The 26,920-nt window shown below is 38.5% G+C and overlaps 1 protein-coding gene across 1 annotated transcript; it reads right to left on the reverse strand.

Moving 5' to 3' along the window:
- Positions 1-888: 888 nt before the first annotated feature.
- Positions 889-25,056, reverse strand: LOC148884670 (splicing regulator ARVCF-like). The gene is given in 16 exon segments (XM_089020940.1): positions 889-3,016; positions 3,548-3,627; positions 3,761-3,848; positions 4,704-4,815; positions 4,962-5,154; positions 5,845-5,995; positions 6,074-6,201; positions 8,451-8,468; positions 9,997-10,168; positions 11,588-11,705; positions 11,803-11,986; positions 12,059-12,537; positions 13,153-13,450; positions 13,453-13,693; positions 15,252-15,428; positions 24,895-25,056. Coding segments are annotated over 16 exon segments (2,553 nt in total). The 5' UTR covers positions 24,916-25,056; the 3' UTR covers positions 889-2,923.
- Positions 25,057-26,920: the final 1,864 nt, after the last annotated feature.

Here is a 26,920-nt window from a genome sequence, read left to right on the forward strand (position 1 = left end):
TCTGATTAATTATGCAAATGCCGGGCGAGACTAAATCATTGCTGTACTATTTAGAATAAAAAGAGGTTTAGTGGGAGAAAAAACACAATAAATAAATTAAATATAAATTAAAATAAATAAATTATATATAAATAAAATAAATAAATAAATTATATATAAATTAAAAAAATATATATATATTATTTTTAACCTCTGTCCATTAGGTCCATTACCAGCACAATTTTAGTCCGCTGACGAAGCTTTTCGGATGAGGAGCGAAACGTCCGACACCTTCGTCGAAGTACAGATGACGGCTGAAGAAACCTTTTCATTGATTTTTTTACCCAGTCTTTCTTTAAAAGAAAATAACATTGAAATCAGATTTTTAGAAAAGTCAATGAAGTCATCATTTTTAGGAAAAAAAAAAAGTTTTTGTTTTATAAACAAAACTAATGCTGGCGCGAATGGCTTCCGCTGCTCACTCGCACAAAAAAAATCTGTAAAGTGTCCTTGAGAAAGGCGCTTAGAAATGAAATGTATTATTATTATTATTATTATTATTATTATTATTATTATTATTATTACTACTATTATTACTACTAGTACAAGTACTAGTACGAGTAGTAATAATAGTACAAGTACTAGTACTAGTACAAGTACTATTATTACTACTAGTACTAGTAATATTATTAGTACTAGTACGAGTACTTTTGCTTGTATTATTATTATTATTATTATTATTATTATTATTATTATTATTATTATTATAATTATTCATCTCCTTAGAATAAAATTTCATTTCCACAAAAATGAAAAAAAAAATACCTCAAAAATGTAAAACCAAAAACAAAAATGTAACCAAAAATGGATAATATTTTTTTAGGTAATTTATGGGAATATAGATTTATACTATTATGCGACCAGTCATATCGATTTTCTGGCAAAAAAAAAAATATTTTTATATAGATGATTATTTTTAATAGTATGAGAATTTTTTGGGAGTGCGGCCAGGAAGAGATTTACTCTTTCAAAAGTGTTGCCGTCCGGTGACAGCCAAGAACCATAAGCGGCTTTGAAAAAAAACAACACATGCGGCTATGATAACCAAAAATCGTTCACTTTGCTTTTAATTACGATTAAAGCTGTTCAAAGTCTCTTTGAACTTTTGTTTTCCGCCATTCGGGTGGAAAAGATAAGGCGGTTAAAAATGAGAAATTCTAACACGTACTTTATTTTCCATTCAACATCGCAATTCAAAAAAGGGCGCGAGCGACTACAAACCAGAATGGTGTTTGAACGTAAAGGACCACTGACGTACGCGGATTGCGACACTACGTCTAAAATGTCGGATTCTTAAGGTGTCTAATATTAGATAATAAATATCACAATATAAATGCATCCATTTAGCTTATTAACAGTCCTTTTGTTTACACATTTACACATCTCATCTCAGGAACCGATTAGGCAATTTGGGAGGCAGGTTTTGAAAAATGGCACACAGAGTTTGTGAGTAATTAGTATGATTATCATCTTGAATGATAATTGGCCACCATGAAAAGGATTATCTCTTCATTTTTGGCAGTGACAACCACCACCAGGCTGGCCTTGGTAGAAATATGTTGCTGATATGGTGATCTAATTTATTTGGGACTATAATTTTTCAACTACAGTGATACCGTGGCTTACGAATTTAATTGCTTCCCAGACAGAATGTGTAAGGCGAAAAGTGTGTATCCCAAAAATTAATTTCCCATAGGAAACCATTAAATGAGAATAAACCGTTCCCAGGTCTCCATAAAACATAATTTTCTACTTTCAAATTTTCAAAGCCTTCAAACTACTCAAATATATCTTATTTCATGTATAATAAATGTGATATTGTAGTATAATTAAAGAAATAAACTGTACCGTATAATAAAGTCGTTTTATTTACCTTTGTGATGTTCGTTGATGGCTTGATGGAATGGAGTGGCCGGTTTCATCAGCGTTAAACACTTGATGAGGAACGTAGCCTTCTTCTTTCACCATCTTGAGGAATGACCCCTTGTAGGTGCTTTCTCTGCGATAATTTTAGCTAGTTCCTCATCAATTGTGTTCTGTTTAGCTGGGTTGATAGCTTTTTGCATCAAGTGTACAGATGGCTTGTGCGGGTTATTTGTGGAGCCTGATTGATGGGATATTTTAACCTTGTAGTCTACACTATCAAAGTTGAAATGTGTCCAAAATTCACTGTTTTCTATCCATTTTGTCACTCTCTCTCTGTCCTCTGCCTGTCGGCAGCCATTGTCGGCAGCCATTTTCATTTTTGGAGAATGGCTTCACTCTCTCTCTGTCTGTAAAACCCCCGCGCCCCTCACTGCTGCATTCTTGACCAATCACATGGCTTTAACCGACGACTGGGGGCGGGGAATAGAGGACCAAAACAAGCCGGCTGCCATTATCTTTTAGGATAACATTGCGGCAGCTCCGTGTGTATCTCGAAAAATAGTTTGTATGCCAAGGTAAAATGTTCATAAATTTAACGTTCGTAAACCGAAAAGTTCGTAAGCCAAGGGGTTCGTAAACCGAGGTATCACTGTAACATTTTGTTGAGGTGGAAATTGATTCAAAACGACCAGTTTAATCTGTTTAAGGGCTTACGTGTATGGTGAAGCTGTTTCAATTGTCTTTGGAGTGGTACATCTGCAGCGTCTTGCATATTTCAGTTTACTTCACACGATCCTCCTCCTATATGGCATATTTAGGAATATCATCAAATCTATGAACAAATAAGCATGTGATACATATTTGGCACGTCATTTCCTAGGATAAAAAAAAACTACAGGTACTAGAGTTTTTGATACTACACGTCGAATCAATTTGCATAAATGTGCATGTGGGTCATTGGAGAGCGTCTCTACCGCGTATCGTGATATCGGACTGTTAAACGGCCGCGTTGTGGCGTTCACACCCACGAGTCCAGCGGCGGAGGTTTGTTATCCATGAGGCCCACGGCGGGCCTACCAGTTCGGATGAAGTGTTTCCTCTCGCTGATCGCCTATGCGGGGGTGGGAGGGACAGATATGCAAATGTTATTGGAGACGAAATGCTACAATTGCACTAGTAATATATAAGAGCATCCAAAATTGAAAACATGGTGGTGCTTTGATGTACCCTCAAAAAAAATAAGTATCTCAAATCGTCTTTCCCTATTGAAATGAATGGAGAGGCTGTTAATCGGTTCTTGCCTTGCCTAGTGACTGTGCGTACTGTTATATTGTTATGTGTATTGTTATAATGTGTTTCTGTATCATTTGTTTTCAATCCGTTGCTTGCAAAGTCATAGCAAACTAACTTCGATGCAATTTAGCATTAGCATTAAGCTAGTTGACTGACCGACTCAACTATTTGGTTGCTCTTAATACAAATACTTGTTTTCTATTTGCCAAATGCTGCTCACAGCGGAAGCCCGAAAATAAAAACTCCCCTCATTTTTTAGATCATTTCTCTGAAAACTCAGAAGTGCAGTCACCCACATTTTAAGGCATCACTGGACATGTAAATCTAGTATGACAAAGATTGGTTTTACCGTGACAGGGTCTCTTTCAACAACAGGTCCAATTCCATCTTCTGGTCTATCGTTTGGCTCTATACTGCTGGAAAACACATCTAAATAACAAACACAAAAAAAATGCTAGCTTTCTCACCTTTTATTCTGCTCTTGGTAGTCACCAAATAACATTTGATGCTATTAAGCATTAGCATAAGTAACATTTGATGTCTACCTGAAAAATGTTCTAACCTTGGGACTTGTCCATGAGAGGTAAAGTGATGTCGTCGCCGCTTTGCTTCACGCTCTTGGATTTTTTCACCCCTCCGGTTGTCATCGGCTTTGGGTGACAGTTGAAAAAAAAATAGATCACATTTATCTTAAAGGCGACTTACCGTGTCATGAAAAATAGACTTTTTTAGGGCTTTTGTTTCGTTTTCCATTCGTGCTTGTCATGAAATCAGTACTTACCAACAACGGTTTTGAAATTGTGGAATTATGTATGGTATAGACACTCCCCAACTTACGAACAGGATACGTTGAGAACGGTCGTTCGTAAGGTGAATTCATTTGTAAGTTGATTCAATGCTATATTTTGGATGTAATGGATGTTTAAGGATTATATAAGTATGTTTAAAGTTTATATAAGTATGTTTAAAGTTTATATAAGTATGTTTAAGTCTTGTATAAGTAATCTGTATTGGTCTGTACTGAAAATTAAACATTTAATGAAATATATGCTCAATAAAGATATGTACATGTTCAACTAGAGAGAATACTACATATGTAAGACAGAGAGAGAGAGAGACAGACACACACACACACACACACACACACACACACACACACACACACACACACACACACACACACACACACACACACACACACACACACACACACACACACACACACACACACACACACACACACACACACACACACACACACACACACACACACACACACACACACACACACACACACACACACACACACACACACACACACACACAGTATGTACATGTACGTAATAAGATAAATAAAATGAAGTTTAACTTCACAATACAAAACCTAACTTAGAGGATCTCTGTCCGAACATTTTTCGACATACCCGGAAAAAAAATGTTCATATGTACAGTTGTTCGTAACTTGAATGTTCGTAAGTAGAGGAGTGTCTGTATATCCTTGATACCTTAAAGTGGCTTTTGTTCCAGCCCGCCTTGTTGAGGCTATTCCTCAGGTCCTTGTAGGCCCAGATGGTCTGAAGCACGTGGGAGGCGGCCCTGGTTTCGCGTGTTGATTGGCTGAATAAAAAAAATATAACAATAACAACGACCATCATCATCAGAATAAGAATAAGAATAAGAATAAGAATAATCATAAGAATAAGAATAAGAATATCTTATGATCCAAAACAGAGGCTTGAAAAAAATGGAAGTTTGAATTTCACCTTGACCTGCTGATGGCTACCAATTTCTGGACGGCGTGGCCGTGGATGAGCGTCTTGGCGTTCTCCTGGCTGTCGCTGATGATCTCGTGAATGGTGTTGAGGAGCGATACCACCGTGTCCCCTTCCAGATTTTTGGCCGGTCGCTGCTGGCCGCATGGCAGGTTGCCTACCAGGTCCCTTAGCGCATAGCTGCCTGTAGACCGGCGGTGAGTAGCCATGATGTTCAAATACTTTGATACTGTACCGAAGTGGATTTTGTCTGATTTGTTTTTATAAATAAAGTTAATTTGGGTTTTTGCGTCCACTTAAGCCATCTATGTTGAAGACACACATAGAAAATCCCAAAACAAAGCCGTGCAGTAAAAGACTTGCGATAGAGAATAGACAGAAAATAAGTTATCATATTTAAAAATTTCATGCTCAGAAGGCCCACAATGGAAGCACAGAAAATCTGGGGTCAATCTGAGGTGATCAGACACAGCCTGTTAAACTGTCACCGTCATGTAGGAGATCTGGCCTTGGACTACTTTAGGACTTGGTAAACTCCTTCACAGGAAGAGCTCATTAGCCAGGTTACAAATCTATCAGTTCATGGAAAGACAACCCATTAAAATGTCTCTGTTCTGTTGGTTTATGGATGTTGGTGCTTGTATCATGGGACATCCAGGGCTGTGGTATTCAAATCAAGAAGACTATGTTTGACTAATGTATCACTTAAATTTGCATATACTCTCAATAAATAGCTTGGCAGAAGGATGCAGAAGTTGGGCGTCGGTCATGAATGGCTACATCTCCTGCCGGCAGTAAAAGACAAATCTTCCTGTGTTCGAGCCTGTGTTCACAGTGCCCGACCAAACATTTCTGACAACTTGCCAGTAGTTACCGATGAGATCTTTATTCCGTCTGTCCATAGCCAGGTTACGGAGTGCAATGGCCACCGCTCGCACCACTTTATCCACGTCAGAGCGCAGCAGCTCCACCAGGACGGGTAGTCCTTTCTCTTTTCGCACTGTAGCTCGAATATAACTGGACCACTATGAGAATAAGCATCGGGTGAGAAAAAAATAAAAAAAATCACCGGTCTGTGAAGTGAAAAGCGAGTGTCCACTCACGGCCCAGTGCCCTGCGGCGAGGTTCTGTAAGGCTCCGGCGGCTGCCTCCAAGGTATTGGCGTTGTGACTGCAGCCAAGCAGAGAAAGGTAAAGCCTCACCACCTCGGGCTGGTACAGCATCTTCAAACCTTTGATGGAGAAATTGAAAATAAAATCACACGTTACATTTCATGCATTCAACCAATTGAGTATCCAAAAACTAATTTCCCATAGGAAACCATTAAAATGAGAATAATCCGTTCCCAAGTCCCCATAAAACATAATTTTCTACTTTTCTAAGCGTTAAAACTACACAAAATATACCTTATTTTATGTATAATAAATGTGCTATGGTATTATAATTAAAGAAATAAACTGTACTGTGTAATAAAGTCGTTTTATTTACCTTTGAGATGGTCATTGATGGCTAGATGGAATGGAGTGGAGTCTTTTTTACCACCACCGACATAACTTATAAGTAAAAAAAATAAAATAATAATAATAATAAATTTTCACTCAAATTTCAGGACGATATAAAAGATATTCAACGATATTAAAAATAATAAGAATACATTTAATTTCTAAGCGCCTTTCCAAACTCTCAAGGACACTTTACAGTCACGGGATTGTTTTTTTGTGCGGGTGAGCAGCGGCAGCCATTCACGCCAGCGTTCATTCTAACCGGAGGTAAGACAGCAGCAAAGTTATGAAAGGAAGAATAAAGGAAAGAAAGAAGTAGAAAAACAAAATCTAGGAACTGCTGAAAAAAAAAAATAATGTCAGGAAAAGCCTACTAGATCATCAGAACTTCATTTCGAAACTAATTGCAGGTACATTAAATTAGGGTGGGTTGCAACTGCCATTTATCAAGAGTTTGAATATTAGTATGGGGTGCGTAAGAGGGTGTGTACACTTATGCAAACACACATTCCCACTTTATTTTATTTTCTTACATTTTATTTTCATTTTGAATTGTTAGACAACGTTGACATAGATTGAGGAAAAAAGTTTTGGAATTAATTATGTTGGCCTTGTTTTTTTTTTTTAATAGAAGGGAAAATAATGTCATTTGAAAAAGGGTGTGTAAACTTTTGATAACCATCAAACGGTGGGATTTTTTTTTGCATGCTTGGGTGCCAATAAAGCAATGGCCATGGCCTCTGGCAATGTTTTTTCTTTTCCACAAGGACAGCCGCCCTCATTTCAAGCTCCTATAACTCCAGACCCATATCATTTAGAAAATAACACTTCTCTTCTGATAAAAAAAAAGATAATTTAAAGTTTCTTACGCTGAATTGAATGTTTATGTAGTCATAAAACTCAATATTCTGTGGGTACTGGTGGGCACTGGAATTCAAGTGACAATGACAAAAACCCTGGCACTGGACATTTTTTGCACATCGTCTGGCAGTGAATGAGTTAATAGGGAATGAAGGAAAATGTTTACATACTTCAGCAAATGAAATGACTTTACTCAACTGCCTTTTTTAATAAATGATAATTCTACTTGGAAGAGGCACTTACAGTATTTCCGTTAAGTACCAAAACGAATTGGAGTGCAGAACCCCAATTAGAGAAACATCTTTCTCAATTTGCACTTTTTTTTCACCCAAAAATCCTCACCACCATTAATATGTTTTTTTAATTGGATTAGTCTTTGCTCACAAATAACGGACAAACATCCTTGAGTGTTATGGTAACATCTGCACCTCTCACTATCTGCACTTCACACTTTCCAAGCCACCGTTTTAAGTATCTGCGCCCTACACAACAAAAAGCTATTTGGACACCTGCAATGATAAAGCCAGACGTGGAAATAGCAATCACGGTATATTTAAGGGGAATAGTGGCAGTCTTTCAGTTGCCGGGTCATTCCGTTAGAGTAATGCATGTGTCCTCGAGCGGGGGCAGGTGCTGACGCGTGGTCTTGCATTTCAACCAGTTTCCCTCTTTGCTTGCTCACTGCAGCTCCATGCATACAAAGCAAACAAGAAAGCCATGTTTGATCGTCATCTACTGTACAAAAAAATGGGAAAGGGGGGGGGGGGGTGTTCATATGATCATCTAGTTTGCGCGTGGTGAGGAATTGTCCAAAAAAAAAAAAAAAAAAAAAAAAAAAAAAAAAAACAGTATTTCCCAACTCAGATGAAATAAAAATGTAAATACCTGTAGCACATTTATTATACATAGAATAAGGTATGTTGTGTGTAGTTTTACGGCTTATTTAGTTGAAAATTATATTTTATAGAGATCTGAGAATGGATTATTCTCATTTTAATCGTTTCCTATGGGAAATTAATTTTTGGGATACACACTTTTCGCCTTACACACTGTCTGGGAACCACTTAAGTTCGTAAGCCAAGGTATCACTGTATACAAAAAAAAAACAGTTACTTACCATGGCTGAACCACTCCTCTGAAGAATATGGAGAGTAGCAAAGACAAAAAAAAAATCCAACGTTAGAAAACACATAAGCGTGATATACGACATAGACATTATTTGTGTTCTTGTGCATGCTTCAAAATCCATGTTTATGGACAATATATTTTGTCATCATTTCCGCCCCATCATCAAGAAATCTAATTTTGTCTGGCCTCGATCGCAACAGAGGACACACACATATATTCAGGAAATGACTACACTAAAGTTGGGATGACTCAAAACAAAAGGTCACAAATGTCAACAACATTTCAAGTTGTGCATTTCAACTCAACGCCAGTTCCGCATTCTGCAACAAGGAATTAACGTTTGACAGAAGAGTTGTCGCCAAAACTTAAAAAGGTATACAAAAAACTAATAGTTTTGAAGCAAACAACGTTCTCGCTGCACTGCGCTAACCACAATTCTTGCCATGAATATCAACAGGATATTAGTCATTCCTTGCGGAGGATAAAGAATACATGCTAACATTTGGCTGAGTGGGAATAAATACTTTGAAGCCCAACCTGGTATTAATCAAAAAGATCATTTGAAATAAATTTAAATGAATAAATACAGGAATGGATGAGTAAATAAATAAATAAAAATAAAAAAACAAATAAATTACGCCCAAAAATAAATAATAAATAGTAAATAAAAATTCCCCAAAAATAAAATCAAAACTGATTTTATTCATTAAATAATTATTTCATTAAATTACTAATTAATTAAGTGGACAAATAAATGAATAAATAAATAATAATAAATAAATAAAAATCCCAAAAAATACTAATAATAAATAAAAATAGAGTTTATGGAATTAATTACCCATAAAAAAAATCTAAATAGTAAATCAAAAAATACTAAAAAAATAAAATATAAATATTTAAATGAATAAACAACCATATAAATAAATAAATAAATAGAGCAATAAATAAATTGATTCTTGGATGAATAAATAAACAGATGAGATAAATAAACAATAAATAAATAAATAAATAAATAAATAAATACACGAATAAATAAATAAATAAATAAATACATGGATGGTTGGATGAATACAAACATAGATTAGATAAATAAATAAATGAACAAATGAATAAATAAATAGATTACATAAAAAAGAAAATTAATGAATGAATACATCAATAAATACAAATAAATAAATACATATATAAATATATGAATAAAATTTAAAAAAAAAAATAATAAATAAACAAATTACATAAAGAAAATTAATGAATAAAGATACCAATAAATACAAATAAACACAGTAAAGTCTCGTTATATCGATATCGGTTATATCGATAGTACTGCTTATTACGATACTATTTCTATGAACGCAAGGAGAAAATTTACATGCCGCAGGATCGGATATATCGAGAGTCCGGTTATATCGATATTTTTTCCAATTCCCGAGAATATCGATATAACTACACTTTACTGTATATATGAATAAATAAATAAAAATAACAAACAAACAAACAAACAAACAAACAAACAAACATGAGTGTCCTGCACCAACCTTTGGGTCTTTTGCCTCCAAAACAGTCGGTGTCGTTGTTCTTCTTCCGGTGCGGCGTCACAGACCTCATGAGCTGCGTGACGTGAGGTTCTTGCAGGCGCTCCACACCCGCCACCTCCTTGTGGACGTGGTAGGAAAGATTTCGCAGGATGCAGACGCAATTTTCCACCGACTAAACGGAAGATAAAAGACGAGAAGAAATAACCGAGGTCAATGAAACGTCTCGTTAATTTGCATTCCTTGCGGCGCGGTGATACGGTGGCATGCGAACGGAAGCCGATTGCATTTGGCAGCTTTGGTGCATCGTCTCAATTAACTTGATGGAGTGTGACGCTTTAATGACACATAAAAAAATCATGCTTCCTGACTTGGAGCCAATAGGATTTTAACATTTGGCCCCCGTATTCTCCTCTCCCGAATGGCTGCATCCAAAACAACATCACTGCAATGAGATGTGACACATGCTTTTTGGAGCGTCTTCTTCCATGTTCCATCATTTGCCAGCCAAGGATTAAAGCGTCCATACGGAAAGCTTTATTCTGGAGTCAGAACAACGAAACGCTCGCGGCAACTTGGGGCGGTGACCCATCGTATGCAAAAAAAGAAAACTGTCTCTTTTTTAATTTGTATTTTTGGGCCTTCATCCGTCCATCAATCCATCCTCATTAGGGTCATAGGTCAGCTTTCGGAGGGAGAACTCACAATCCCAACACACACATAGACAACTGGTCACACTCATGTTCGCATTTAACTCATTCATTGCCAGACGAAGTGCAAAAATGTGTCTGCTCCAGTGCCAGGGTTTTGGTCATTTTTACTCAAATTCCATGACCTACAGTATATTGAGTTTTAGGACTACATAAACATTCAATTCAGCGTAAGAAACCTTAGATTCTCTTCTGTCATTAGACAAAAAACAATTAATTCTTAAGTTATAAGAGTCTGGAGTTATCGCAGCTTGAAATGTGGGCGGCTGTACAAAAGGTAAATGCTGCCTCCTTGTAGAAGGGAAAAAACTAATTTCTCCATTGTGGGACTATTAAAGGCTTTCTGATTATTTCTGATTCTAAAACATTGCTAGAGGTCTGACCAGCGCTTTGACACCACTGCGAAAGAAAAATCAATACCCGAACAAATCCAGGAATGGCGCTACACTGCATATTTGCAATTCCCCCAAAAATTCAAGAATGGCAGTGAATGAGTTAATAAACAAATAAATACATGTGTGAATAAATAAATAAATAAATAAATGAGAAAATTATGTTTTATGGGGACCTGGGAACGGATTATTCTCATTTTAATGGTTTTCTATGGGAAATGATTTTTTGGGATACACACTTTTCGCCTTACACACTGTCTGGGAACCAATTAAGTTCGTAAGCCGAGGTATCACTGTATATAATTAAACAAGTGCAAAAAAAAAATCAAATATTTGTCTATTGCATCACTACGCATGAATGCTAACGCTAACTCTACAGAATTAGCTTGTCGCCTGACTAGCCATTATTGAAATCCATTGACATTTCCAAAATACTCCCAGTTTCGGTACACTTGGTACAAAAAAAAAACGAACGTATTTTTGAAAACCGACCTTATTGTCCGTGTCCTTGTTGACCACCGCCGAGTGGAGGGCGTGCAGGAGCGCATCCACGAGCCCTTCGCACTCCCTCAGCCGTTGTCGGGCCTCGGCTCCGTCCGAGCTGACGTTCCTACGGCAACGACATTTATTTTTTTTTAAGTTCTCGTCCATCACAAAAATCTTCCAGCCGCCAATCATTTTATTCCCCGCCGGTCGGCCATGATTACCGCAGACATCCTGAGGTGTTCTTGAAGACGGTGGTCCACTCGGCGCTGTGGCGCTTAGACGGGTCGCCTGGTTCTCTCCTCCAGCCCGAATGGGGGATGATGATTTCTTCATTAAGAGTTTGTAGACCTTGGTTGATGACCGTCATCTTCACGGGCTCGTGGGACGAGAGGTTCCAGAGAGTTCCTGGACAAGGAGAAGATACTAAACTACTGGATTTGACTTCTAATCAGGACTCTGGAGATGTTGAAACTGCACCTGTGACTAATTCCTTGACCTCCATGCTGCTTGTCTTCCTCAGAAGTCGAACCAAAGCCTGGATGCCGTCGCAATTCTTGATGGCCATTTTATTGTGGTGGTCCTTCCCGTAAGATATGTTCCGCAGGGCTCCGCAGGCCTTACGGTGGACTTCGGCTTTGGGGTGGTCCAGTAGGTCCACCAGCACGGGTACCCCGTTGAGATGGCGCACTTCCTGTTTGACGCGGTCGTTCTCGTAGCACAAATGTTGCAGGTAAGCCGCGGCGTTGGACTTGACGGGATCCATTGGGTGGCTGAGCATGGCGATGACCTCATGCAGGTTAGGGTCCCTCCAGCGGGGGTCCCTGCGGATGCTGTCCAGGCTGACCATACTGCTTCGTTTGTGGGGGAACTGAAGGGTCTGCGCTCGGCACATGGCTCTGAGGAAAGGGTTCAGGTTGCCCTCCAACTGCGCCATGAAAGCTTCGTCGTAGCCACTTCTTGAGAGACAAAGAATGGAGACAGTCAAATGTCGGTTTTTTTAATCTGTTCCACAAAGCGTATGTGAAACTGTCGCGGCTTGGAATTGAAGCGAATTTACGTGGGACAGGAGATGTTAGACCATGTCCTTCCATCAATGGATGCTACAGCTTCGTGTTTGCTTTCAACATTTAGCTTGTAGCAGATGTGCCCATTCCACCATGACGTCCCTGATCCACTGGTGAAAAGGATGCTTTGTTTCGTTGTGTTGGCTAGCTAGATAGCTACCTAGCTATCGAGCTACCTACCTACCTACCTAGCTATCCAGCTATCTACCAATCTAGCTAGCTAGCTATCCAGCTATCTACCAATCTAGCTAGCTAGCTATCCAGCTATCTACCAATCTAGCTAGCTAGCTAGCTATCTACCAATCTACCAATCTAGCTAGCTATCTAGCTATCTACCAATCTAGCTAGCTATCTAGCTATCTACCAATCTAGCTATCTACCTACCTACCAATCTAGCGAGATAGCTGAGTAGCTATCTATCGCGCTAGCTATCAATCCAGCTATTTTTGTTTGAAAACCAAGGTTTGACTGTCTGTTGTTGGGTGTTTGTGTGTATTGGCTACTTACCTGGTTCGTGAAGGCTCCCTGAGGAGCTCCATGGTGGTAATGGGCCTCAAGTTGTGAATCCCCCCCAAGGTGGCGTAAGTTGTCGCCGCGTGGTCATTCCTCACGTCCACGGGGTTGTCCAACTCGTCCCCGACTCCGTCGTTACCCGTCGGGCCGCCGAATCCCACCGGAGTGTAGCTGTCCCTCAGGAAGGGCAACGTGAAGTGCGCCCCAGGCTGCGAGTTTTTGTTTCCCCAGTAGCCGTGGACGGCGCTGCTGCCACGGGACAGGCTGCCGTAGCCAGTGCGTAAATCCCCCCGGGGGCTTTGTAACTATCAGGGAAGGCGTAGACCCTGCTTTGGTTCTCCGGGTTGGCCTGGTGGGGATCGCTAAGCTGAGGAATCAGTTGAGGTGCTATTGGGGTGGCTGTCTGAGAAGGTTCAACGTCAGGATTCGGTTCCCTTTTTTGGGTTTTATCTTCTATTCGAACATTCAACGGAAAGTTCTTCTGATGGAGCTCAACTGGCCTTTGGTCAACTTCCTGATCCGCAACTTTCAACTCCTAGCAACATACAAACATTACTTATGCATGTACTCGTTCACATCCAGACGATGTGCAAAAAATGTGTCCACTCCAGTGCCAGGGTTTTTGTCATTGTCACTCAAATTCCAGGACCCACGGAATATTGAGTTTTAGGACAACATAAACATTGAATTGAGCGTAAGAAACCTTAAACTATCTTCTTTCATCAGAAAAAAAACAGTTAATTTCTGAGTTATATGGGTCTGGAGTTATCTGAGCTTGAAATGGGGGCGGATGTACAAAATACAATACATCCATATTGAGTGTTCCATCGATGAGAAGGTTTCTTCAGCCGTCATCTGTACTTCTTTGAAGGTGTCGGTTGTTTCGCTACGTCAGCGAACTAAAATATAGGGCCAAAACTACCAGCAATTTTTTGTTCGCTGACGAAGCCTCTTGGATAAAAAGTGAAACGTCCGACACCTTCAACGAAGTACAGATGATGGCTGAAGAAACCTTCTCGTCAACAGCTGAAGGTGTAACAAAGCGCAAACATGGACATAAGGCAAATACTGCCACCTCGTGGAAGGGAAATACATTGCCAGAGGTCTGACCAGCGCTTTATCGGCACCCCTGCATGAAAAACCAAAACCCAAAGAAATTCGGGAATAGCGCTCCACGTCACACTTTTCAATTCCTGAATACATTCGGGAATGGCAGTGAATGAGTTAAAAGTCGGCAGGTGTCCCGATTCTTTAGTCACCACAGATCATCTTTGTTTGATGTTTAGTTTGACAGTGAAACTTTTTCAAGCAACACAGGAACTTTGAATTGCACATTGTACCAGAAGCTCCTGCTTATTTCCCGTCGCGCCGATCACATCTCATCATCTTCCCTTCGCTTAATGAGTGCTGCCATTAATTAACGAGACCCTCAACGCTGCCAAGGAGTTATGACCCCCCCCATCTTAATTGAAAATTAGTTTATGTTTCAGTCTAATGAGAATGTCAAGGTCCAGCCAATGTTGCGGAGATGATCAAAATGGACAGTCGGATTTGGTTTTCAAATTTGGATGACTTGGTTCTAGTGGTCGCCAAATCATGAAATGTTTAAAGGACAACCTACACCATTTTTTGTTTCCTAACTGACATCAGAAAAACGTTTTCTAGCATCTAAAAGAGCCAAAACACACAGGCTGATATTTTTAGTCAAATGCAAAACACCGATAAAAATGACTTAGTGTCCCAAAACTGCCACAAAATGAGCTCGGAACTGGGCAGCTTCAGAAAGTCCCGCCCCCGTTGTTCGTGACGTCACTATTGGTCACACACTGCCTTGCTCCAGAATAAAAATAATGGCTTCGAGAGTTCAGATTTGGAGAAGATGCTTTCTTGTTACTCATCCAGTTGTCCATGTTGAGCGCTTTGTTCCAGCTTCAGCTGTTGTTAAAGCGCGATAGAAATTGATATGTATTGTATTGTATTGTATTGTATTGTAAAAACTGAAAAAAACTTTTTTTTTTGTTTTCAAAGGGCATTCAGGGAACTCTCGGGTCATCCTGAGTCAGTCTGCCTGTCTATCAGATGGTCAGGCGTACCTCCGTGTCGGTCTGCAGAGGTGTGTCAGCCTCGGTGGAGCTATCGTTAGCGGACGTCATGGCGGAAGTGACGGACGTATCCACTTCGTCGTTGATGTTTGCGGATGGCGGATCCGGCGCCACGTGTTTTACCTCGCGGGAGGGCGACAAAGCAGGAGGCCCCTCCGAGCTCTTCTCCTAAACAACACACATAACACGCACAATTGAGGGATGACAGCTCAGCAGCATTTGAAGCATCAGCACAAACATACTTTTGAAATTGGACGAATAAACAGTGTGAGAAAAAAAAAGTGTGAAAAAAGTAGAACAAGCCATCATCGAAGGTTCATACAGGGATGCATAAAACGTGTCCTTTTGCTGCACTTTTGCCAAACTTTGCACAACGATTCTTCTGAGTACAGTTTTCTTTTTTAGATAGACTCAAAATGACAGCGAACATCTTGCAGGGCTATATATATATATATATATATATATATATATATATATATATATATATATATATATATATATACACACACATATACACACACACACACACATATATATATATATATATATATATATATATATATATATATATATATATATATATACACACACACACATATATATATATATATATATATATATATATATATATATATACACATACACATATATATATACACACATATACATATATACACACACACACACACACACACACACACACACACACACACACACACACATATATATATAGAGAGAGAGAGAGAGAGAGAGAGAGAGAGAGAGAGAGAGAGAGAGAGAGAGAGAGAGAGAGAGAGAGAGAGAGAGAGAGAGAGAGAGAGAGAGAGAGAGAGAGAGAGAGAAAGAGAGATACATATATATATATATATATATACAGATAGGTAGCTAGCTAGTTATCTAGCTAGCTGGGAAGGTAGCAAGCTAGGTAGGTAGGTAGGTAGGTAGGTAGGTAGGTAGCCAGCTAGCTAGATGGCTGGATAGATAGATATAGATACAGAAAGATAGCTAGATACTTAGCGAGATAGCTAGTTTTATATATATATATATATATATATATATATATATATATATATATATATATATATATATATATATATATATATATATACATACACACACATATATATATATATATATATATATATATATATATATATATATATATATATATATATACACACATAAGGCGCACCTAAAAGAAAAGTTTTTTTTTCAAAAGCTGACCATGCGCCTCATAATCTTCATAATTATTTATGGAAAACGTTTTAAAATATGTCATTCATTGAAGGTTCCCCTTATAATGCAGTGCACCTTATGTATGGGAAAATGTTTTAAAATATGTCATTCATTGGAGGTGCGCCTTATATTCCAGAAAATACGTTATATAAAACGGCTAAATAAATAACATTCGCTTCTGTTTATCCTTAACTGACTCATCCCGGGGAAAAGTGAATTGATTGGAATCTTTATCAACTCATAAATTCAAACAAATATAAGTAAATAATCATAATAATTATTATTCAAATAATAACTAAAATAAAATACATAAAACTGTTGTTATTTATGTTCAAAATTATTCCGCAAATCTCACATCCCAGGTTGGCACTTCTCCATACGCTTTTTTTTACTGATATTTTGTCATCACTCACCGAGGGTCAACATCAGGGCATGTAAACTTCATGATAATAAAAATTTTCTACAGTATAGTTTTGAAAATCCTGTTCAATTAAATGTCATTGGTCGTCACTTAGTTCCAGGAATTTCTTTAGCGCATGGGCGAGTTAATCCGTAACTGACTGTCTGTTCCACTCATCTCCTTCCTGACAGCCTTTTGATTGCATCTATTGAAAATCCAAGACAAGTGATCTATGACACCATTACGTGCGTATGATTAAATGTAGTAAACATGAAGTATAAGACATCCTTTACCAGACGAATATGAAAAGAAATGACATCTGACAGCTCCGTATGAAATATGCAGCATTGATTTTATGTTAGGGGGGGTGAGTGCAATCTATCCAGTAGATGGAGCGATGGTTGAAAAAAAACAACTGGACGTTCTCATTTGTTTTAATATGGATTTTATATTTAATACAGACGGACACGTAGAAAAGTGCTCCATGAGCACATTCCTGGTATTGTGTCTTTTGGCCTGTTTGACTGCCATTTCTCCTGCTTGTTTGTCTCTACATTTGTTGTGATTGGTTGATGACCAAGGCAGGTATAACCCACTTGTCTCACCTCGGGCTGTTTAATTGATGATGAGATGAAAGCATGGGTGTCAAACCTGCTGCTTGGGGGCCAATTCCGGTCCACCACATCATTCATTGCGGCCCGTGAAAGCGAATTATGTGTGTCAACTTTGACTTTGGTGGACAGCTAGCTGGAGAGCTGGATAGCTAGCTAGCTATCGAGCTAGTGATTTCAGCTCGCTATCCATCTAGCTATCTGCCTAGCTAGCGATTTCAGCTCGCTATCCATCTAGCTATCTGCCTAGCTAGCGATTTCAGCTCGCTATCCATCTAGCGATCTGCCTAGCTAGCGATTTCAGCTCGCTATCCATCTAGCTATCTGCCTAGCTAGCGATTTCAGCTCGCTATCCATCTAGATGTCTCGCGAGTGATTTCAGCTCGCTATCCATCTAGCTATCTGTGTATCTAGCTAGCTAGCTGTCAATTTATTTATCGATCTATTTAATTTAATTTATTTAGCTAGCTATACACCTAGTTATGCATCTATCTAACTTGCTAGCTATCAATTTATCTATCTCTTTTTTAAATTTATTTATCAATGTATTTATCTTGGGTTTGTTAGTTTATTTTTTTACTTTGATTTTTTTTTCTTTTTTGGTTGGTTAAAAAGTCAGTTCCCACACACAATTCACGCTTTCACAGGCTAGCTAACTATCTAGCTATCTAGCTAGATAAAGAATAAAACAACTATATATATATATATATATATATATATATATATATATATATATATATATACACACACAACAATATTGTTTGTCACAACCTTTAAACACGTTTTTTTTCTCGGCTCCTTTTTAAAATAAAATAAACATTTGAACACTTCTCAATAGCATTGGAGGGAAAAAAATGGTTGAAAAAAAAAGCCATTTTTGGATGAGCTAACGTCGGCCAATTAATCTGATGGACCCTCCTCGCATGCGTCCGGTAATTGGCCAGAAGACAGTTTGGAACTGGCTCCAGCATGGCGGCCCTCCCCTAGTGGGCCCGAGCTATCGAAAACGGATGGGCAAGATATGAAGCTTGATCGTGAGACTGTGTTTTGTTCTGTGTGAGGTTTACTGCCAGAGAAAATGGCGGACTGGAGCTGGTCATAGAAATAAAAAATGAAAAAACAAATCTCATTGGATAAATGAAAAGATAATCACCTCCACCAATTGTGCTTTCTCTCTCTGATTTTCTTTCTCGTGCTGTGGCTTTCAAGTGCCTCCACTCTTTTGCGTGACAACAAAAAAGAACCCTAGCTTTTTCTGACACAAGAATCTCTCATCTCCCCAAATGTGGACACGGAAGGCCCGTACAAACACCACCGGGGAGAATACAGTAATACCTTGGCTTACGAACTTAATTGGTTCCCAAACAGAGTGTGTAAGGTGAAAAGTGTGTATCCCAAAAGTGTATTTCCCATATGAAACCATTAAAATGAGAATAATCCGTTCCCAGGTCCCCATAAAGCATAATTTTCTACTTTCTAATTTTATAAGCCTTAAAACTACACAAAATACACATTATTTTATGTATAATAAATGTGATATGGTATGATAATGAAAGAAATAATCTGCACTGTATAATAAAGTTGTCTTATTTACCTTTGTGATGGTCGTTGATGGCTTGATGGAATGGAGTGGCCGCTTTCATCAGCATTAAACACTTGATGAGGAACGTAGCATTCTACTTTCACCATCTTGAGGAATGATCCCTTGGAGGTGCGATAATTTTACCTAGTTCCTCATCAATTGTGTTGTGTTTAGCTGGGTTGATAGCTTTTCTCATCAAGTGTACAGATGGCTTATGCGGGTTGTTTGTGGGATATTTTAACCTTGCAGTGTAAACTGCCTTTGAACCAAAGTTGAAACTCTCTCACTGTCGTCTCTTTAATGTTTAAACCACATCCCCTCACTGCTGCGTTCTTGACCAATCACGTAGCCGAAGACTGGGGGCGGGGAATAGAGGACAAAAAAAAGTCGGCAGCCATTTTCTTTTTGGAGAACGGTTTCACTCTCTCTGTATCTGTAAACCCCACCTCCGTCTCACTGCTGATTTATTGACCAGTCACATGTGGATTTAACCGAAGACTGGGGGCAAAAACAGTCGTCTGCCATTTTGTTGTGAGAAGAACGGACTCGTTCGCGAACGACACATCACTCATTGTAGCAGCTCCGTGTGTATCCCAAAAAAAAGTTTGTATGCCAAGGTAAAATGTTCATAAATTTAACATTTGTAAAGCGAAAAGTTCATAAGCAAAGGGGTTCGTAAACTGAGGTATCACTATAGAAAAAAAACTAGCTGCGTAGGCGAGCTTGATGAAGGACTGGCGGGGTGATAGCGTCTGCACAGACAAGGCCCCCGTTTGTTGTCGTTCCCTTAGTCTGATGAGTCAAACTCCACAGGGGATGCCGGGCCAGCTCTGAGTCAAAGCTTATTCAAATAAGTCACTGCAGCGTCACTAAAAAGGGCACTCGCCCGGGCCAAATGGGTCGAGATGATCGCTCGCTGATGGAAGTTGGGATCAAACAACAAGTGGGGAAGAGACGCAAATTGTGAACATTAAACTGGATGATTCGATATTCAAGGGAGTCCGAAAAAATATCGATATAACCGGGACTATCGATATATCCGACCCTGTTTCATGTAATTTTCTCCGTGCGTGCATAGAAATAGTATCGATATAACCGGGACTATCGATATATCCGATATCGATATAACGAGACTTTACTGTATTGGATAATCTCAGCCTTTTGATGGAAAAGGAGGGAGGGGGGAAATGGTGACAATCTGTATTGAAACCAACTGCACCGCTATTAAATCAAGTTTTAGTATCCGGCTCAAGGGCACGGCTAACTCATAAAACCCCCTCGACGTAAATCCGAAAGGAGAAAAAAAATGGCGGAGATTAGCTAGAACAGGCGGTCATCGTGTCATTGTTCAATTCACTCAAACGTGATGACGCCATCCTTTCTTTCCAGCTTTGCCATATGGTGAGCAAAACGTACAATTAAATTTAATGTAGAATCGTTGGAGAATTGGCTTTTGCAGTGAGTCATTAATTAATTTCTGCTGCCGACTTTTAACTCATTCAATGCCAGACGTGCAAAAATGTGTCCAATCCAGTGCCAGGGTTTTTGTCATTGTCACTCAAATTCCAGGATCCACTGAATATTGAGTTTTAGGACTACATAAACATTCAATGCAGTGTAAGAAACCTTAGACTCTCTTGTCTCATCAGAAAAAAAGTTAATTACTAAATTATATGGGTCTGGAGTTATGTGAACTTGAAATGAGGACGGCTGTCCAAAATACAATGCAATGCATTCATACTGGTTTATATAACAATAACAATAATAATAATACATTTCATTTATAAGCGCCTTTCAAAACTCTCAAGGTCACTTTACAGTCACAGGAATCGTTTTTCGGTGAGGGAGCAGCGGCAACCACACGCGCCAGCATTTACTCAACCCGGAAGTAACTCAAATAGATGGTAAGCTATCTATCTAGCTAATAATAATAATAATAATAATAATAATAATAATAATAATAATAATAATAATGTGTCTTTAATACTGTAGATACTGTAGCTAACTCAGCCGGTTTTAAAATGTGGATAGCGCTTCAACAACAGCTGAAGCTGGAACAAAACGCTAACATGGAAAAAAGGGAAATTCTGCCTCCTTGTGGAAGGTAAAAACATCCAGAGGCTATGGCCAGCGCTTTATCGGGACCCAAACAAGCAAAAAAAAAAAGAATTAATTCAGGAATGGCGCTCTACGTCATATTTTCAATTCCTGAATAAATTAGTGAATGTCAGTGAATGAGTTGAAATGAATTCAGTTAACTCTTTCACTGCCATTCCCGAATTTATTCTGGAATTGAAAGTATACCGTGGAGCGCCATTCTCGAATTTGTTCGGGTTTTCGTTTTTCTTGCAAAGGGGTGCCGATAAATCACAAACCAAAACAGGTTAATTATACAGGCCTTAGAATTACTTGTATAAACCTTAAACATACATTCTATACAAAATATAGCACTGAAGCAACTTACGAACAAATTCACCTTATGAACAACCCTTGGAACGTATCTTATTCGTAAGTTAAGGAGCGTCTGTAAATATGAGCATTATTAACCTTAGACATACTTATATAAGCCTTAAACATACATTCCATACAAAAAATAGCACTAAAGTAACTTACAAACAAATTCACCTTACGAACAAATTCACCTTACGAACGGAATGTATCTCGTTCACAAGTTGGGGAGTGTCTGTAAATATGAGTATTATTAACCTTATACATTCTTATGTAAGCCTTAAAAATACATTCCATACAAAATATATCACAAAAGCAACTTACGAACAAATTCACCTTACGAACGACCATTTGGAATGCATCTCGTTGAGAAGTTGGGGAGCGTCTGTAAATATGAGCATTATTAACCTTACGCATACAATATATAAATATATATGCATACAATATATACATTCCATACAAAAAATAGCACTAAAGCAACTTACAAACAAATTCATCTTACGGACAACCCTTGGAACGTATCTTATTCGTACGTGAGGGAGCGTCTGTAAATATGAGCATTATTAACCTTAGACATACTTATATAAGCCTTAAACATACATTCCATACAAAAAATAGCACTAAAGTAACTTACAAACAAATTCACCTTACGAACAAATTCACCTTACGAACAAATTCACCTTACGAACGGAATGTATCTCGTTCACAAGTTGGGGAGTGTCTGTAAATATGAGTATTATTAACCTTATACATTCTTATGTAAGCCTTAAAAATACATTCCATACAAAATATATCACAAAAGCAACTTACGAACAAATTCACCTTACGAACGACCATTTGGAATGCATCTCGTTGAGAAGTTGGGGAGCGTCTGTAAATATGAGCATTATTAACCTTACGCATACAATATATAAATATATATGCATACAATATATACATTCCATACAAAAAATAGCACTAAAGCAACTTACAAACAAATTCATCTTACGGACAACCCTTGGAACGTATCTTATTCGTACGTGAGGGAGCGTCTGTAAATATGAGCATTATTAACCTTAGACATACTTATATAAGCCTTAAACATACATTCCATACAAAAAATAGCACTAAAGTAACTTACAAACAAATTCACCTTACGAACAAATTCACCTTACGAACAAATTCACCTTACGAACAAATTCACCTTACGAACGGAATGTATCTCGTTCACAAGTTGGGGAGTGTCTGTAAATATGAGTATTATTAACCTTATACATTCTTATGTAAGCCTTAAAAATACATTCCATACAAAATATATCACAAAAGCAACTTACGAACAAATTCACCTTACGAACGACCATTTGGAATGCATCTCGTTGAGAAGTTGGGGAGCGTCTGTAAATATGAGCATTATTAACCTTACGCATACAATATATAAATATATATGCATACAATATATACATTCCATACAAAAAATAGCACTAAAGCAACTTACAAACAAATTCATCTTACGGACAACCCTTGGAACGTATCTTATTCGTACGTGAGGGAGCGTCTGTAAATATGAGCATTATTAACCTTAGACATACTTATATAAGCCTTAAACATACATTCCATACAAAAAATAGCACTAAAGTAACTTACAAACAAATTCACCTTACGAACAAATTCACCTTACGAACAAATTCACCTTACGAACGACCAAACGGAATGTATCTCGTTCACAAGTTGGGGAGCGTCTGTAAATATGAGTATTATTAACCTTATACATTCTTATATAAGCCTTAAAAATACATTCCATACAAAATATATCACAAAAGCAACTTACGAACAAATTCACCTTACGAACGACCATTTGGAATGCATCTCGTTGAGAAGTTGGGGAGCGTCTGTAAAGATGAGCATTATAAACCTTACGCATACTTATATAAGCCTTAAATATACATTCCATACAAAAAATAGCACTAAAGCAACTTACAAACAAATTCATCTTACGAACAACCCTATGAACATATCTTATTCGTAAGTGAGGGAGCGTCTGTAAATATGAGCATTATTAACCTTAGACATACTTATATAAGCCTAAAACATACATTCCATACAAAATGTAGCACTAAAGCAACTTACGAACGACCAATGGGAATGTATCTTGTTCGTAAGTTAGGGAGCGTCTGTAAATATGAGCATTATTAACCTTAAGCCTTAACATACATTCCATACAAAATGTAGCACTAAAGCAACTTACGAACAAATTCACCTTACGGACGACCAATGGGAATGTATCTTGTTCGTAAGTTAGGGAGCGTCTGTAAATATGAGCATTATTAACCTTAGACATATTTAGATAAGCCTGAAACATACATCCCATACAAAATGTAGCACTAAAGCAACTTACGAACAAATTCACCTTACGGACGACCAATGGGAATGTATCTTGTTCGTAAGTTAGGGAGCGTCTGTAAATATGAGCATTATTAACCTTAGACATACAGTAAAGTCTCGTTATATCGATATTCAAGGGAGTCCGAAAAAATATCGATATAACCGGGACTATCGATATATCCGACCCTGTTTGCATGTAATTTTCTCTGTGCGTGCATAGAAATAGCATCGATATAACCGGGACTATCGATATATCCGATATCGATATAACGAGACTTTACTGTATTTAGATAAGCCTGAAACATACATCCCATACAAAATGTAGCACTAAAGCAACTTACGAACAAATTCACCTTACAAACGACCATTTGGAATGTATATCTCGCTCACAAGTTGGGGAGCGTCTGTAAATATGAGCATTATTCATTATAAAACAGCCCACTTCATGATCCAACACTAATAATACCACTTTTTTCCTACCCAACCTTGAACCAAAACCAAAATACCCCCCCCCCCCCCCCCAAAAAAAAAAAAAAAAAAAAAAAAAGTTAAAGCAATATTTGCCACTTACCCTAAAAATCGTTAAATACTCCATGGTCACATTTAATAATGATACATCATGGCAGTACGCTCACCACACAGCATGTGTGCATTATTTTACCCCCCGGCCTCGCCCCCCGTTTGGGGTAACGTCCCATGACACAATCAAAAAAAAATAAAATAAAATTAAAAAATCAACATTCTATATTCTTAAACGCTGATACACGTTTGATAAAAACGTAAGCATCCTCCTTTTTTTTTCTCCTCCTCGTGCAACACAAGGAGACTGCACCGAACAGCAGTCAATCGACGCCTCCTGCATGACAGCGCCACAATATGCGCTCCCATCTCTGCAGAGGAGGAGACACACACACACACACACACACACACACACACACACACACACACACACACACACACACACACACACACACACACACACACACACGCGCGTACCTCCTTGACTTGTGCAGGCATGGTGGAACCTCCTTCCTCTCCGTCCTCCAAATTGATGCATGAGGTGCCTCCTCCTTGCTTTTCCTCCTTCACTCCTCTTCCTTATTCCTGCCTGTGAGCATGTGAGGCAGTTCAAACATCATCCAGCCATCCAGTGGGCACACACGCTCGCACACGCACACCCCCCCCCCCCTCCCTCTCCTTTCACCCTCAGCAGCACACACACACTTTGCAGGCAGACGCAAAAGCATGCACACATTTTGTACGACACGATCACAACCACCACCCCCCCCCTGCCTTGATGTGAGCTGCAGTTAATGTGTGCGCTATTAGCAAGGTGCTGAATCCACAGTGTGGAATGGTTCAGGGTAAATGCAAAGGGGGGGGGGGTGCAATGTGCATACACACACACATACATGCGCACATGAGAGCAATCAAACACACCTATATACACACACACACACACTCCCCCCAAAGCAGATGCAGCTGGCGCCCGGGAGATGCCCGCTCTAGTTTGGTTGCGAGGCAGCGAGGATGAAGGATAGCAACTCGTATCCACGGAGAAGAAAGATCAGAAATCAGAAATGTACCTCTTTGCTTTTTTTAATACAATTTATCGTTAAGTTATTCGCTGAATAAAAAAAAATCCCCGATTATGTGGTGTTTCTTGCCTCATCCAAACCACTGTCAACCATTGTTGTTGATGGCCTTCAGAATGGTCCGCTAGCTTAATACCAACGTATAACGGAAACATCACTAATATGCTGTTGGTTAGAATCGAAAGTCGTGGTTTTAGAAGTAATACAAATCTGAATACAAATGATAAAACGGGCGTGTATTCTTTATCCTCTGTGGGATATACAATTCAATACAATACATGTATTGAATGCCTATACCTGTACATGAAATGCCTATCAAAGCATCTAAGTCGCTTTTTCTCATAGTATTAGAAGTATTTTTTTTTTTTGTCTCTTTGTGACTGTATTATACTGTTTCCAGAAAGTGCAACAGATTGCGGAATTAAATTAAAATGTAGAACTGTTTTTTTTTAAACAATCCGTTACAACAAAATGGCAGCCGACTGTTTTTGTCCTCTATTCCCCGCCCCGAGTCTTCAGGTAAAGCCACGTGATTGGTCAAGAATGCAGCAGTGAGGGGAGGTTGTTGAAACATTAAAGAGACAGGCAGACGACAGCGAGAGAGTTTCAACTTTGATAGTTCAGAGGAAGAGTGTAGACTGCAAGGTTAAAATATCCCATCCATCAGGCTCCACAAATAACCCGCACAGGCCATCTATCTGCACACTTGATGCAAAAAGCTATCAACCCAGCTAAACAGAACACAATGGATGAAGAATTAGATAAAATTATCGCAGAGAAAGCACCTGCAAGGGATCATTCCTCAAGATGGTGAAAGAAGAAGGCTATGTTCCTCATCAAGTGTTTAATTCTGATGAAAACGGTCACTCCGTTCCATCAAGCCATCAATGCCCATCACAAAGGTAAATAAAATGACTTTATTATACAGTAAAGTTTATTTATGTAATTATAATACCATATCACATTTATTATACATAAAATAAGGTGAATTTTGTGTAGTTTTAAGGCTTAGAAAATTAGAAAGTAGAAAATTATGTTTTATGGGGACCTGGGAACGGATTATTCTTATTTTAATGGTCTCCTATGGGAAATTAATTTTTGGAATACACACTTTTCGCCTTACACACTCTGTCTGGGAACCAATTAAGTTCGTAAGCCAAGGTATCACTGTACCTCTATATTTTTTTTACAGTACAATACGACAGAGGGCATCCAGTATCCTATCTTTTTTTCTCCATATTAAAAAAACAGGAGTTATCTGTAATTCAGAGCCAAATAGACCTCTTGTGTACATGAACAAATGCTCTTTGACATTTTGTGCTTCTTCTTCTTTCCCTAGAATGACAAAACGCAGGTAATTGGCTGTGGTTTTCCTTTTGCCCGCTCTGGACTACTCAACCTGATCATTTGGCCCATCAAAACAAATC

Source organism: Hippocampus bargibanti, linkage group LG18 (genome assembly GCF_051943395.1).
Source record: "Hippocampus bargibanti isolate YZ-2025 linkage group LG18, ASM5194339v1, whole genome shotgun sequence".
Taxonomy (NCBI): Eukaryota; Metazoa; Chordata; class Actinopteri; order Syngnathiformes; family Syngnathidae; genus Hippocampus; species Hippocampus bargibanti.